This window comes from Orbicella faveolata, unplaced genomic scaffold (assembly GCF_042242905.1).
Source record: "Orbicella faveolata isolate gen_17 unplaced genomic scaffold, um_ofav_v1 contig_47, whole genome shotgun sequence".
Classification (NCBI taxonomy): domain Eukaryota; kingdom Metazoa; phylum Cnidaria; class Anthozoa; order Scleractinia; family Merulinidae; genus Orbicella; species Orbicella faveolata.
The window spans coordinates 12,079,877-12,095,222 of record NW_028301577.1 but is presented as its reverse complement, the minus strand read 5'-3'; the positions used below and the strand labels follow the sequence as shown (position 1 = coordinate 12,095,222).

The window sequence follows — 15,346 nt, the reverse complement described above, 5'->3', positions numbered from 1 at the left end:
TTCGCAATTAAATCGGAAGACCGATATTTTCGAACTTCCATTCGGGACTTTCCATGGTCACTCTAATCAAGGGGAGTGAGGACTTTGAGAGTTGAGGTCTGGTAACTAGACAAATGACCTCGTCGCAGTACCCGCCTTTTCCTGATCGAGAGAGTCCTGGGACGACGTTTCTAGGCAAGATCTGTACCAAACAATCATCATTTGTTTTCAAGAGTTGTCTAATTTGTTCGTCTTTTGGAACTTGAGAACAGTTACCTCGAATTTCTTCACGTCCTCGGGGAGAACGCTCTGCCCCCTCTCTGGGGACCATCGAAATCCGGGCCTGTACCAGCAGCTCCGAGCGTTTTTATTTAGGTCGTCTCCCTTGCTCCAGTGAGCGGGCACCAACTTTATCAGGGCCCCATAAGGCATAAGGTCCCCTCTCTGATATGTCTTGTCCATTCCTGTAAATAAACATGTAACAGTGTATAAGGTGAGTACATGTACTATTTTCAGAGAGAAATTTTGCATTGAGACCTGTTCTTAGTTGACAATCTTTTTTTTATGACTGCGTTGCTAAACAACGCCCGAATATTCTACGAGCAGATGGTCAACTCGATCGGCTGCGCCTCGTTGACTGTCGCTCGTAGAAAACTCGGCCTCGTAGTCTAATTGCTCTAATTTAAATTTGTTGTACTCTCATTGGATGAAAAATGTAAGGTAGTGCGTAGAAAAGATCTGTTTGATTGTGCTACATCAAGCAATTCAAAGGGATTCAAACATTACGCGCGAAGGCCACCGATGCATGTAGAGAAAAATCACGTATACAAGAAGCAGATCATACAACTGTTTTCTTTCTCGCTGCGCTCGGCTTGTACCTCCACGACCTCGGGCCAATATTCCCCCGTGCGGCCCTTGTGCTCGGTTAATTAGAGGTTAATTCTACCTTCCAAATGGAGGTTATTGTTTTATTATTTATTTCAAATTCAGCCAAGACAACTGCACGTGTTTACAAAGGAAAAGTTAAAAGTATTTTAATTCAGTTTGTGATCCTATGTGGATTTAGAATTGCATTCAACATCTCTCGGCGCAATCCAAATTCGTTATTTTATGTTTTTCCACATAGATTTCTTAAAACAGATTCATCCTGGGGCCCGTTTCTCGAAAGCTCCGGGAACTTTTCAGGCTCGTAAAGCCATTTTTAGTTCATCTATATCTAAAAATGGATAAGTGTATACGCCTGAAACTTCTGTGAATAAAACAGCTCTGTAATCGTAAGGTTCGAGATTTTGCTATGGCTTTCCGGGCCCGAAAAGTTTCCGGGGCTTTCGAGAAACGGGCCCCAGGGCAGAATTAGTCCGTTAACTGACTCTCTTAGAATGCTGGCGAGAACGCGTGCGAAACTGAACCAGCGCGAACGCAAATAGATGGTGTAATTAATAACATCGACGTTTTCGTAAAAACCCTTGCGAAGTGTGAACAGCATATGTTGTAGAATATTGCCTTCACCATGGGGTATTTTCAAAGAACGGCGATTATTGTTTTCAAGGACAACAGTCCTACAATCAACTCAAAATTGCTTAATGCTTACTTGACATATCAGCGACAGAACACAAGTCTTTTTATGTCTCCATAACAAGTTAAATGTCAATATACTTAAGTACAAATAAGATCAAGTCAGACACCAGGACAATATGTTACCTGTCCACCCTTGCTGTGAAATAAAATCACTTATCTTACCGTAGTAATAGTCAATGCGACTCATTTTATGTCGTCCGCCGTACCACGCTTCAAACGGCTCGATAATTCCATCGTAAGGTAAAGATATAATTCCCTGCGCGTGATAAAACTCAGGAAACTTGATCTTTTCTGGGATGGACTGTTTCGAATCATCGTCCTGTAGAAGAGTTGCATTTTCAAACGTGATGACAGGTTCCAGCTCGTCGGAGTTATCTGAGCCAGTTTCGTTTTGTTCCGGGTCGAAAGTGCTTTTCAACTGATTTATTTCTTCAAAGAAATAGTGCTGTCCCCTGCAGTGATGGTTGAAAATGAGCACAGTCATTGTAATCCAGAGAACTGCTTCAGGAACAAAAGTTCCTTCATGCATCGTTATAGGTTTTTTTTTGGAAGCTAATGCAAGTACACTTCTGAGAACGATGTCATCCTATTTGGCACTGTACAACCTGTCTGGGAAAAGAAGGTTTTTTCTTTTTTATCCAGTCCTTAAGAGAAATAAGGAGTAGTCTTAGGAACCTGCGGGTAGTAGCTACCGTGACTAACTGGTACCAGTAACAATAACAGAGGCAGATCAGAAAGTCATGACAGAGGTCACTTTGAGGTGTTCGCACATGAAGGCACGGGAGTGTAAGGGTGTCATTTCGTACAAGGAATTGTGTACGAATTTGTATGAATTTTAGTAAGATGCTCTTGTTATCTTGATTAAAAGCCTCGGGGTTTCTAGTTCTTATATTTTCGGGGACATTAGGTGGGAGGGGATGAAGGGGCGATGGGGGGGAAGGGGGCTATTTTTAGTAGGGTGGCTTATTTATAGAAGAAACCCCTACACCTAGAAAAGAGTTGGCCATTTAGTTGGCTGGGATTTTGCGCCAAAAAGAAAATTCACTGGGTAAATTCAGCGATTACGTGCCATCAAACGAAAATCGTCAGGCTTTGAACATGAAGGTTGAACACAAAAAAGCTCGACACACTGTCGCCAATTGAAACTTTCTGCATTGTAACGACTCCAATGATACAGAAAAAACAAAACAAAAAACAAAAAACAAATCACTAACAATAACACAACTGGGAAACTTAGCGCATTCGTCGTCTTGTTTCCAAGATCAGATCAGTTTGGACATGAACATTGATTTCAAAATTAAAAATTAAACTTCGTATCTTCAATTCCATTTCCGCGTTTTACGGATTGTGGAATCGTGTTATCTCTTTGACGTTGCTGTCAAATGGAGCCTTTTACTGTTTAGTTCTTTTCTCGGCGATTTTGAAGACGCTTCCTCTTCTTGTGGTGTGCGGCTAAATGCTTTCAAGTGAAGCACATGTAATAACCGGAAACAACTGTGGTGTACATGATGGCCAAGTGACTAAATATTTCTACTTGCTCAAAAATTCCTGTTTAAACGGCGCTCTTTAAATCTACCGTGAGCCAATTTCATCAATATGTTTGTTTTTCCGAGTTTCGAGTTTTCCTCGATGATTAGAGTAGAAAAATTCCTTTGATCTGTTCAACGTACAGAGAGAAATAATGTTATGAGGCGAAAACATTTTGAGGATGATTGCAGGTAACCTCTTTGTCTTGATGGTTCCCACTTTCCCTTTTTTTTTCTTCCGCATTTTATGGGGATATGACTGTGGTTCAACAGATAAACTGAAGATAAATACACAATTTCGTCAGCAACGCGCTAAACGCCGAGCTGTTTCATATTACAAGTAGCGCCGTTTTACAAGACGAAATACTCTTGTGTTTAGGCCGAATTTAGGTTCAAAGCATGCAGCGACATCAATCAATTGAAACGAAATAAGAAATTTTTTTGAACCGGTGACATGATTAATCTATGATTCATATACTCCAGCTAAAGTTACATCGTTACGACAATAAAATTAAAAAATAAATAAAAATAGTACCGCTTGCACTTTTTATGTGTAAAGGATCCTGAATTGATGAAGCGTTATAATTGTGACATTTTCAAGTATTAAATCCTACCACATATCGGACATACAAACGGAGGATTGTTCAATACTCATCACTTGTTTAAGTCGTGAAGGTTAGGATTCAAGTGGTCAAGCGTTATGACCCGTGCGAGTCGTGAAATAAGACTAACCAATTGTATGATTGGTTCAGGTAGTGAATGTGGTACTTTTCAGTGAATTAAAATAAAGTAATACTTGTGGTACTTTGCATCTCATGATATTCTTGTTCTATGGAATCACTCTTAACCTATGTGTTTCTTTTTTCCTTGTAAACAGTGTAAAGAGCACTGCATTTTTATTGCACAGTCAGTTGTTCTCTTAAAAAAGCTTCTTCACATGTTTCTTTCATATGATCACCCATTTGGGTGGTTTTGTGCACCAATTACGTATCAATTAATTTGCAGATCAGCATCGCGATTCGGCATTATCTGCTTTTTGGTATCCAGTTTATACTGCAAATGTTTCACGAGGATCTGCGTGCAGACGCTTTTATCTCGTTTTGAGATTTTCAGCGCTTCCTCAGCTGTCAGTTAGAACTGATTTCAGCCCATTTCACAATCAGTATCAGTAGACTTAGATCAGTAGATCTCAACTACCAGTTAAAAAAAAAACGCCTTATTTCTAAGCTGGAAGTTAAAATTTTGACCAATTATCAGCGATAAGATGAATCCCATCCAGATAGCCTTTCACGACCCGTTGCCAGGCTTTTTGCCGTTTTCACCTTCCTTCTTCCTCGCGGACATTAACAGCTGGTGCCCGCTATGTCGCATGCCCATATATGGAATGTTTTGGCAGATGGCGTTCGGTCACTGCACCGTTGTTACTCAATGATGTAATACAGTGTGTGAATCACGTATAAACATGCTCGTTTCTCTTCCAAACGGCCTTGTAATGACTCAGGGTAACTCCCATGCCACGGTCGAACGGTATCGCAGAAATACCGCATGACATGATGAATGGAGCGTGAAATAAGCACTTTAAATACTCCAAGTGGGTGGTGGTCTCATAAGAATCGCAACTTCGACCTGTCGATTCGGTGAATTGTGAGGGAAGACCCGGTCTGTGATATGCCTTATGGAAGAGCGATTTTGGCCGGTTTTATAATCCTTGGACACTGGCTGTTTGTTCGGAGCACACCTGTCGACAAAGGCGTTAGCGAATCGGAACGAGAAGACAAGCGCGGCGGAGATTTAAGGAGTTTGCATTTTCCCAGTGAATACCATGCAACTGGTGTTCTGTCGCTTCCCACAAGCAACATCAACGAGCCGTTTGAAGTTTGGCATAGTCAAACTTATGACAAGAGTCGCATTGATTACTACCAGGGTAAGAGCAACATACTCACATCCCATCTTGATTCTCACTCTAGATCAAGATTATTATCATGAGATATCCTCCTCTAAAACTAAAATGTTTTCCCACAGGATTCTGTGCTAAATGGTTTTTTTTTTTTTTTTTTTAAAGCTTTGAGTTAAAAACCGTCGGTACCAGCAGAATTCGCAAAAACATTCAAAGATCAAGTGTTGTTTACCAGCTATTATAGTGCCTCGGTTATTAAATGACTTGAATGACAACCACGACATATAAATCACGTTCTTCGTTTGAAGTGTTTTTAAAGGTATAAATACAACACAGCTACCTATTGTAGTATAACGCAGTTTTCACGGGGTTACGCGAAATTTTCAGCAATCATAACGTATTCTACTATTTCTTTTTCCAAACTACAGATCAAAGCCGTATGCTATTCAATGTATCCTCAGGACGTTTGGATTGTCATAAATAAAATGTTATATATTTTTCGTTTCATTCTGCTATCAGGGAATGCCTCAGTTTATTAGCCGTGGATGAACTTGAGGTTTTTCGAGGGCGTTGTCTTATTCGGAATTAGACGGTCATTGAATATTTCTCGAAAACGTTTATTGAGTTACTTTATTGCTTGAGATATGCTGCCACCCACTTCAAGATTATGGGTGAACTGACAAATGTGGACCTTGTGGAAGCCATTTATTTCGCGTTCAAGAGTCAAGAGGAGATAATACATATTTGGTGTTTAGCGTTTTCATGTGCTCTCAATCAGAAATTTAGGAGTGAACTGAGTGGGTTAAAACACAGCCTTGTTTCAGTCCCCAAGGTTTTCTGTTTGCTCCGATCGCGATGTGTGGAATTGGGAAAAAATGCGTTCATGGTAAAATGCTTTAATTTTGCTCTCTTTTCCTGGAGGGGGTAAGGAGGGAAGGGGAGGAGTTGTGGAATGAGAGGGAGAGGAAAATTGTCGTCTAGGCTCTCATGCTTCTTCTGTTTTCTTTCGATGCTTGTATTAGGTGAAGTGAAAACCTTTCAGAGAGGGGATTTAGGAAGACATGGAATGTTTTTCAAAGTCATCCCAAAGTTCTCTTACAAGCGACACAAGAATCACCGCCATTTTACGGGATGCTGGAAGAGGTATGGGACCAAGACCAGAAAGGCTAAGGCCCAGTCCATTCTACCGTGTAACGCGGCCTGGCCATTTAAGTCTCGTCTGGAAGACTTTAAGGTAACTAACTAATTTGACTGGTTTTCCAACAGCTCAGAACATGTCTTATGATGTACACCTGAATTCTGAGTGAACGTAGCTCTAAAATCGAACGCAGTCAATCCTTTTTGCGTGATTTCAGAATAATTGTAACTGGTCACGAGTTGTAGGGTTAAGACGGCAAACAATTACTGTGTGGTTTTGTTTTCAGAAAGCGGAGCTCCCATTTAAATGCTAATCCTTTACTCCACACAATAACCTTTAAAGAAATTCATAAATAAACATCTCACCAAACCGAATGAATTTTACAAAACGAGGAAATGTACATAAACACAATATGCATATCTTTACATCCGAATATCAAATAGCAAATCCTGTCTCAACGAAGGATGACCGATTGAAAGAAATGTTAAAGAAAATTCCTTTAAGATTGATTATCATTCAAGGTAAATCCGAGAAATGCATTTAGAAGCCAAAGTCCAAATAACTCTGTGATTTTGATTTCAGTATGAAGGCGATGCCACTATGAATGGCATTACGTGCACCAAATGGAGCTACAATATCACCGTGTTCGACCGAAATAACTCGTACGTGTTTTACGCGACCAAGACCAACCCACCGAAACCTGTGTTTTTTGAAATGAACGGCTACGATACACTGCTGGTGTCTTACTACGACAAGTACGTTATTCGTTATCACAGCTTTGAAGAGTGGGATTATGATCCTGATAACGATCCCGATGTGTTTGAGGTTCCACATCGTAAGTGCTGAAATGTTCTCTGTTGGGGATGGAAACTTAGTTGTTGTGGTAATTTCCTTAAAATATAAGTTGACACGGACATTTTCTTTGTTGATAAACGTGAGATGCGTTACACGAGATTTGAACAGTTTAGACAGCTTAAAAGTCGCAATACGAAAACAACACATTATATATCGATTAAGGATGTTCTCGCGACAATTTTCCAGTCGATAGATTTTTTTTAAAATTTTACTGCAGTCAGATAATGAGTTACTTGTGTCAGAAATGTCGAAAAAAAAAATTGGGGGTCACCGACTTCGTTTCAAAAGTAAAGCGTGTGGAAAAGTACCCTGGTTTTGAAAAGTTGGAGAACGTAATTCAGCATGGTCTACAGGGGTTTATAGTTAAAAATATCGAAGATGAGTCCACTCTAAGTCATATTTTGTAGAAGTGGGTCTGCTGCGTAACTAATTCCAATTTTTACCAACGTTTGGTCAAACATAGAGGACATAGACAGTCCAGTGAACCAGTCAAAACTGGAAACAACTGTCTGTAGCCAGTGCGACACGCGGTGAAATGGGTCTGGCCTTATTTCTGACTGGATGGAAAAGCGGGCGGAATTTTCTTAACCATAATGTAGTAATGCAAGAGCAAAACATTGTAAGAGCAAACAGTATAATTAACCATGTTTCTTTTTATGGCAGTAAGCCATGATAAATGGTGTTGGAACATCGATAAGAGGTCTCAAGGCAGTGATGGCGCGTCAATGTCCCTGAACCCTATGGGAGAATTCGCCATGCTCCACCACGAAAAGGACCCTGTTGATGAAGACTTCCACGATTTCCGTAAGAAACACAACAGGGTATACAAGGACAAAATGGAGCACCAGAAAAGGAAGCACATTTTCAGGCACAATTTAAGGTTTGTAACATTGTCCACTGCCATTTAGCCAATCACAAAACGCCACAGACAATCTTAACCAATCAAAACTCGAAGAAGATACGTGTAGCCGGCGCAAAGAGCGGGAAAAAGCTTGTGAGCGAGTCGCTGTTGGTTATATTTCTGATTGGCAGACAATATGGCCCAAGTATTTTAAACCAATCACTAAGCGTGGTAGTGCAGAACCAAGGCAAACGCAAATTAATTTCGACGCTCGAGTGAAAAGTGCTTTTGAAGTTCTGTAGCTTGCTTTTAAATAACCGCGTTTTTGTCCATCGTTAGGTTTATTCGTTCTATGAACATGAAAGGCAACGCCTATCATTTAACTGTCAATCACTTCGCCGACATGACGGATGAAGAATTTCAAAGCCACAAAGGACTCATGCCCGGAGATGGAGGCCACGGGTCACGTGATTTTGATGACGATGACGATGACCCGGGAACTGGTTATGATATAGATAACTACAGCAATGAAGAAAAGCGAGAGAAAATAAAAAGAAAAAGTAGATATGGTCATGTCCCTGATGAATTAGACTGGAGAAAATACGGTAAGATTTTCCCATGATTCGACCATTTTCTTTTTATTTATAACACGACCGTTTGGGCCTTTACATTAGGATTTTCTTTTCTAGCTCTTTCACACCCAGACACAACCCTCAACTAGCTCGGTTCTTCAAATTCCTCGAAGTGGGACCGTGTAGGGTTTTTTGCCCACATTTATCTATTCATTTTGCTGACTCTACTCCCTTCTAGCGTTTGAACAATTATTCTCAAACTCATTAGTAATTCGTCAAGTTTAAACAAAGGAAATCATGACCATGAGGGTGTTTGTATATCTGATCTTAATAAGCATAGATTTGAACGATGTTGTTTCTCCGTTTTCTCCTTAGTTTTAGTTTCGATTGAGAGGATATATCAAACACTCAAGGCAGTGTTTCACCACATTACGAAACACCTCGAAGCTCGTCAAAAATACTCCACACGTCGTATTTTCAATTCTGTTCTCGGTGTTTGGAAATGTGGTCAAACACGGTCTTTCATGTTTGATATCTTACTTCTAGAGACTGTTTACGATTTTAAGACCAGTTCTACTTTATGAGATTATTTTTGTCTCTTAGGTGCTGTGATTCCTCCTAAGGGCCAAGGCACGTGTGGCTCATGCTGGGCTTTCGCTGCCGCTGGAGCAGTTGAAGGCGCGAATTTCATTCAGGTTTGTCATGATCTTGTAAATTCAGTACCTTAAGTCTTTATGCATAACTATCATGTTTTTTGATTTAATATCCTTTTTATTAGCATGAAAGCCAGATTCTTCAGGTTTTATGTTGTCGATAGCTCGAAGAAAGTTGTTACAACGGTATGCATTCCCACCAACCAAACTTTGTAAAGTTGATTTTTGCTTAAAACTTCGTAGTAGAGCCGTATGGACTTCAAATATATGGTAAATCAAGTTACATACTGCTTTCTAGCAGATCACGGTTCTCGGAGAAAGCACGTTTCACTCCAAATGCGTCAAATCCCGACTCACGAAAACATTATTTACCGCCCTTGCCTCAGAAGTTTCTTCTTCTTCTCCAGTTGCTAATAGAACCTTTTCCTAAATGGCTACCAATTATAAATTATTTTGTTAGTATTAAAATTAGTCTGACTAACCTCGTTTTTGAGTTGATAATTCAAAATAATTTTTACTCCCAAACGAGGTTAGTGAGGCTGATTTAAATGCATACAAAAGAATTTTAAATTGGCGGCAGAAGGATCTATAATCTTGTTCAACTTAGTTTTAAATTAGTAGGATAGAGCGGTTTTCAATTGAAAGTCGTAAAACCCAAACCAAAGTAATCGCTCTAACCAATCACAAAGGACGCAGAAAATCCCGTGAACCAATCAAATCTCGAAGTAATTACAGGTAGGTGACGTAAAGGGCGGGAAAACGTACGCGAACGAGTTGCGATTGGTTCTGATTGAATGAAAACTGACGCGAGTTTTTTAAGCCAATCGTGTAGGGCAGCGATGCAAAACCAATACCTTAGTTCCAACCTGCTAACTGGAAGTGTTGCTAATTTCTTGTTAGACTGGTAAACTAGTTGACGTATCCGAGCAACAACTCCTGGACTGTACATGGGTCACTCCAGGAGTCAAGCATGGCAATAACGGATGCCTTGGCGGCTGGACGTGGAAAGCCTTCGCTTGGATAAAAAAGTTTGGTATAGCCACCGATAAGAGCTACGGTCCGTACCGGGGACAGGTTAGTTTTTTTTTCCGTGGCTTTCGCTGAGGGGTAGGGTAGGGATAGCAGCCTGGGGCGAGCTATAGGCGAATCTTTGTTTACACTTTTTGCCCCATTAACATTTGCTTATCACTATCTGATGACGCTAATGAAGGAAAAACTCTGAATATTGAAAGGGATTAACACTTTCAGTTACCTCTGAAAATTTGAGCCCAATACACGGAATGGTTTCGGAGAAATTCTCTTCTAAAACCTCGAAATTTTACAGAGAAATGTATGGCTCATTAACTTTTTTTGCCACACAGCAATTTGGCAGTTTTTGATGGCTGATATTTCCTTCAATTTTGCTTGTGAAGAGCTGAAAATTGCACAAATTGCTCGTCAACTTAATCAGCTTTATCAACTTTTGCGTTTAGTTCATATATACGGCCACGGCTTCTATGAGTCAAGTCGTATGCTAATGAAGAAAAATGTAAACAATGACGTCAGCAAAGATTCGCCTTTTCAAATGCTTGCTTTACAAATACCAATACCAATTCCATCTCATTAATTATCGCTGGGTCGGAACTGCATTTGACTGAGAGACCCTGTTTACGATTAAAGGCACATCTTGAGATGACTTCTACGATGTCGGATTTGCTACTTCTATTTATACATAAGGTGTGGATATAAATAGAGAATATTGGACAACATTTTGCGAATGTGAAAGTTTAAGAGAGCTCGAAAAATTTATCGTTCTTCCACACTTTCACTCGTGTTCATATTTGACGATAAGATCATAGACTCGAGATTTCTATCGCATGATAGTTGACGGGGACGCAACCCGAGCCAACTGTTGTGCATAGAAATAGAGAGCGAATAATCAAATTGTTTTATTATAAATCTACTGTACTAGTCGTTCAAAACTTTATCTAAACCTCTCCACAGACACAGACTTCAAAAATTCAAAGAAACCGGTGCCATTTTGTTAACAAGCGCTCACTAGGCTACTCACTATCTCAACAACAGAATAGATAGTGAGTAGCGTAGCCAATAAGAGAATGCCATTTGTAATAGAACGCTAGCTAGTAGAATAATACTACAACTCGATAGAAACATAAGTTCTTTTCTGTTTTGTTTATGAAGTATGGTTGGCCATTCGTTTCAAAATTACGACAGGGTATAGGCGGGTTTTTCTGCCGCGTATACTTGTTTACATGCGTTACGTATGGGCTTTAAGCTCATATATACGACCATTTAGATCGCGTATATACGCATTTTTAAAGGGCCACATATTTGCGTAAATTCAAGCGCGGGGATATGCGAAATAAATGCGCAAATATACGCGTCCTACAAGGACCCATATATACGCGTGCTAAAATGCACGTATATGCGGGTCTCGTAAATTACGTTGTATATGCCAGCACGAAATGTGCCTTTTAAGAGTATGGCTGTTCGTGTATGAAAGCAATGAAAATTACTTTATCTAGAAATCGTCAATATGGCGGCAGTGGTGAAATGCCTTATCTTGGTCTATCTGCTATTTAATGTTTGTTACTGCAGCTCCCCCAGTGACTGAACTTCTAGAAACAGTTATGCGTCCTTTGAATGACTGTTCAAGATTTTATCCTCACGGTAATCGTAACATGGCAGAGAACTTGATCGTTCGTCGTGAAGTTGCTTTGGATTCTGTTCACCGTTTAGGACAGAGGTGCCCAAGCGAATGCTGAGAGAATTCTGCCTCTTGAATTGCTGGTGAGACAAATTCTATACTTACTGCATAGACGGGAAATGTTTGCAGCTCAGTTTTGAACTTGAGTAATCTCAAACTACACAAAGCATAAGCAGTGGAAAACATTCTTATAGAGAAAAATTTATATTTGGGTTAACTTTTAATCCTGGGTTAGCGTTAACTGGCTTTCGAACAACCCGGCCCTGATGATTCGAGAAATAAGACTAAAGTGGGTTTTCCAATTCTGGTATCAGTATCATGCTGGGTCATTTGCGAAGTACAAATATCAATGTTCAGCGTCAGCGTGTAAGGGAAAGTTTTTTTTCCAAACTGACCCAGCAGGGTCTGATTTGAGGTGGTTCAATACCATCACAAGGCGTGTTTATAGCGTCAGGGGACCTAATTCCCTCTGGCACATTGATGGACTACACTGCCTTATCAGTTGGAGGTTCGTAATACATGGTAATTTTGACAGGGCTTTAGACTTTAAGTTGTGCAACAAACAATTCTGCTGCGACTGGGCTCGCTCTATTCTTAGCTGCTCTGCAAAGTTATGGATTGCCCCCTAGAGTGTGTTCAGGTGAAGGGGATGAAAATTTAGAGGTAGGAAGAGCTATGCTATGGCACAGGGGATTTAATAGGGGAAGCAAAATTGCTGGGTTGTCTGTACACAACCAGTGAATTGAGCTTCTCTGGAGAGAAGTCTTTATTGAAGTCGGTCAGTTCTACTACACTCTGTTCTACCAGATGGAAGAAAATGGCATCCTGGAATCGACAAGCATAATCGATCTGTTCTGTTTGTATTACATATTTCTTTCCAGAATTAACAACCAGTTAAACCTCCTAGTTGAGGCATGGAATAACCATGCTGTACGCACAACCAATATGGGTGAACGCAGTGATTTTACAAGATATATGTAATACTGGAAATACTAGATGTCAGGGACACATTTGATGATAACACCCAACCAGATGAATTCTCTGGTGAAGACCCAAAAGGACTTACACTAAAATCACAGTCTGTTTCCTAAAACTTCCCTTGAGGTATTGATATATCATAAGCTGTAGGACCCACTCTTCCATTAGAAGCTGATGCAGTTGGCAAAGCCCTAATGGGAATACACTGAGGTGCATGAACTGCTCTTAATTCAAACATTTCCCATCTAAGTAGTAAATATTGCATTTGTCTCACCAGCGATTCTAGAGCCCGTATCTTCTCAGCATTTGCCTTGGTACCTCTGTCCAATGAGTCAACAACTAAAGGATTAGCCTGGTAGCTTGGCGGTTTAGCAATTTTTTAAGCAATTTGAGCGCGAGCGCACAAAGCGACAAAACCGCGAAAACCAGCAAGAACCCCCCAGGCTCCTCGTGGCTACGCCGCATTTGGCGCTTGTTATCACGGCTTCGTCGTTTTCTTAGCGTTAGGATAAAATCTTGAACAGTAATTCAAAAGACGCATAACTGTTTCTAGAAGTTCATTCACGGGAGAGCTGCAGTAACAAACATTAAATAGCAGATAGACCAAGACAAGGCATTTTGCCACTGCCGCCACATTGACGATTTCTAGTTAAAGTAATTTTCATTACTATCATACACGAACAGTCATTCTCTTAAAAGGCACATTTCGTGCTGACAGATACAACGTAATTTACGAGACCCGCATATACGCGCATTTTAGCACGCGTATATATGGGTCCTTGTAGGACGCGTATATTTGGGCATTTATTTCGCATATCCCCGCGCTTGAATTTACGCAAATATGTGGCCCTTTAAAAATGCGTATATACGCGATCTAAATGGTCGTATATATGAGCTTAAAGCCCATACGTAACGTATGTAAACAAGTATACGCGGCAGAAAAACCCGCCTATACCCTGTCGTAATTTTGAAACGAATGGCCAACCATAATGAAGAGATATATGTTCTGCATCTCTCTCTGTCTTGACAGGAAGGTTATTGCAAGACCGAAGGATTAAAAGTGGGTGCAAGAATCCACAGTTACAGAAGAGTGAAACGCTACAACAAGGAAGCTGTAAAGAAAGCGTTAGCTTATCATGGACCAGCAACCATCTCCATCAACGCCAACCCTAAAACATTAAAATTCTACAGTCATGGCATCTTGGACGATATTTCATGTAGTGAGTATAGGTTTATTTATGCGTATTTATAGAGATGGTGTTTTGTGAACCTAGGGGAAATAATGCTGCTTAAAAAGAGGATTGTTTTGCTTAAGGATTGGGCTTCATTTATTGAACTGTATGGTTATTGAAATCCATGCCTCCTCTTTCCGTTGTCTGCTACCGTTAGCTCACAGAAAATGAGAAGAATTATTGTTTGTGTACTAAAAAAGGCTTATTCCTACCTATGTGTTGAGGGGCCAACTAAAATTTTTCCTGTCTGTTGTAGGTGTAAAAAAACGTTAGATTAATTTAAAAAAAGTAAAAGGCGGCTGGTTGGCGCAGTCGTTTAAAGTGCGCATCCCCCCTCCCTTCTTGATCGTAGTGCGTAACTTTATTACGTGGTTATTAATTATAACCGCACGAAAAACCCGTTAAGGAATTGTAAATGCCGACGCCTTAAGGTTGTCCCTCTAACCTTCTCAATTGTCGATTTTATTCAGTATCTATTGATAACGGGCACTGAATGGTTCTTTTTCAGATAACAAAACTGACCACGCCGTGTTGTTGGTCGGTTACGGCACTGAAAACGGTGTGCCTTACTGGTTAATAAAAAACTCCTGGTCTCATAACTGGGGAGATAACGGATTTATCAAAATCAGACATGGCCTGTGCGGCGTGGAAAAGAGACCATTTGTTGTTCTAAACAAAGAACGAAAACCACTGCCATGGCAACTTGAAGAAAAAGCTAAAAAAGAGAAGGAGAAGCAACTAAAGGAAAAGTTACGAGAACAAATGAAAGCTGAGTTAGCGAAACAAGATTCAAGCAGTGACAGTAAAATAGTTCGCAAGGACGCAATAGAAGATCCTGACTTTAGGGACATAGAAGATGATGACTATTTGGACGATGTGGACTTTTGGTGACGATTACACAGAGCAGTAACAGAGCCATCATCACAGAGTAGTGTGCCCATATTACACTGGTGAATGAGTGAAATGCGAACTTGTTCTATTTTTAGACGCTCCTCTCTGTGTAAGATGAGGTGTATAAAACTGGTATAACTCGCAAAAATTGCATGCAGCAATTTTTAGTCCCTTGTACAATTCAGATTCCACATATTAATCTAACCGGCGGACGTAAGGAACTAAGCACACAGTCTAGCATGTTGATCATTTACCTTATGACACTACTTTTGATACAAAAATTTCAGTGTAAAAAGCTACCTTTCTCTCACACTTCGACAGAAAAGAAACTATATATCGCCTGTAAATTACATAAAAAGAAATATTCATTGTCTCTCAAGCTTTCGTAATGGAAAATGGAGAGACATTCACTGACATTGCAAGGTGCTGTTAGGGCTTGCCTTATTTTTTATAATGAATATGCTGTAGTTTTAGTACATTAAATTATTTTATACTTCTA

At 40.1% G+C, this 15,346-nt stretch overlaps 2 protein-coding genes across 3 annotated transcripts in view; one reads left to right on the top strand and one right to left on the bottom strand.

The window, feature by feature from the left end:
- LOC110058375 (counting factor associated protein D-like) overlaps positions 1 to 2,353 on the bottom strand; it is a 10,742-nt gene extending 8,389 nt beyond the window's left edge. The window contains exons 1-2 of the mRNA XM_020765024.2: positions 1,720 to 2,353; positions 256 to 443 (exon numbers count right to left, since the gene is read on the bottom strand). Of these exons, the coding sequence (XP_020620683.2) occupies positions 256 to 443; positions 1,720 to 2,086 (555 nt within the window). The 5' untranslated portion in view covers positions 2,087 to 2,353. The remainder of the gene's footprint in view (positions 1 to 255; positions 444 to 1,719) is intronic.
- The window catches only part of LOC110058370 (cathepsin K-like), a 15,975-nt gene extending 629 nt beyond the window's left edge, over positions 1 to 15,346 (top strand). Inside the window, exons 1-9 of one of the 2 annotated variants that reach the window (XM_020765016.2) lie at positions 4,546 to 5,007; positions 6,003 to 6,214; positions 6,701 to 6,953; positions 7,637 to 7,853; positions 8,154 to 8,419; positions 8,990 to 9,081; positions 9,940 to 10,113; positions 13,755 to 13,944; positions 14,465 to 15,346. In XM_020765016.2, coding sequence (XP_020620675.2) covers positions 4,752 to 5,007; positions 6,003 to 6,214; positions 6,701 to 6,953; positions 7,637 to 7,853; positions 8,154 to 8,419; positions 8,990 to 9,081; positions 9,940 to 10,113; positions 13,755 to 13,944; positions 14,465 to 14,847 — 2,043 coding nt within the window. In that variant the 5' untranslated portion in view covers positions 4,546 to 4,751 and the 3' untranslated portion in view covers positions 14,848 to 15,346. Of the gene's footprint in view, positions 1 to 4,545; positions 5,008 to 6,002; positions 6,215 to 6,700; positions 6,954 to 7,636; positions 7,854 to 8,153; positions 8,420 to 8,989; positions 9,082 to 9,939; positions 10,114 to 13,754; positions 13,945 to 14,464 lie in introns of those variants that run through there. The other variant, XM_020765017.2, reaches the window with a different exon arrangement.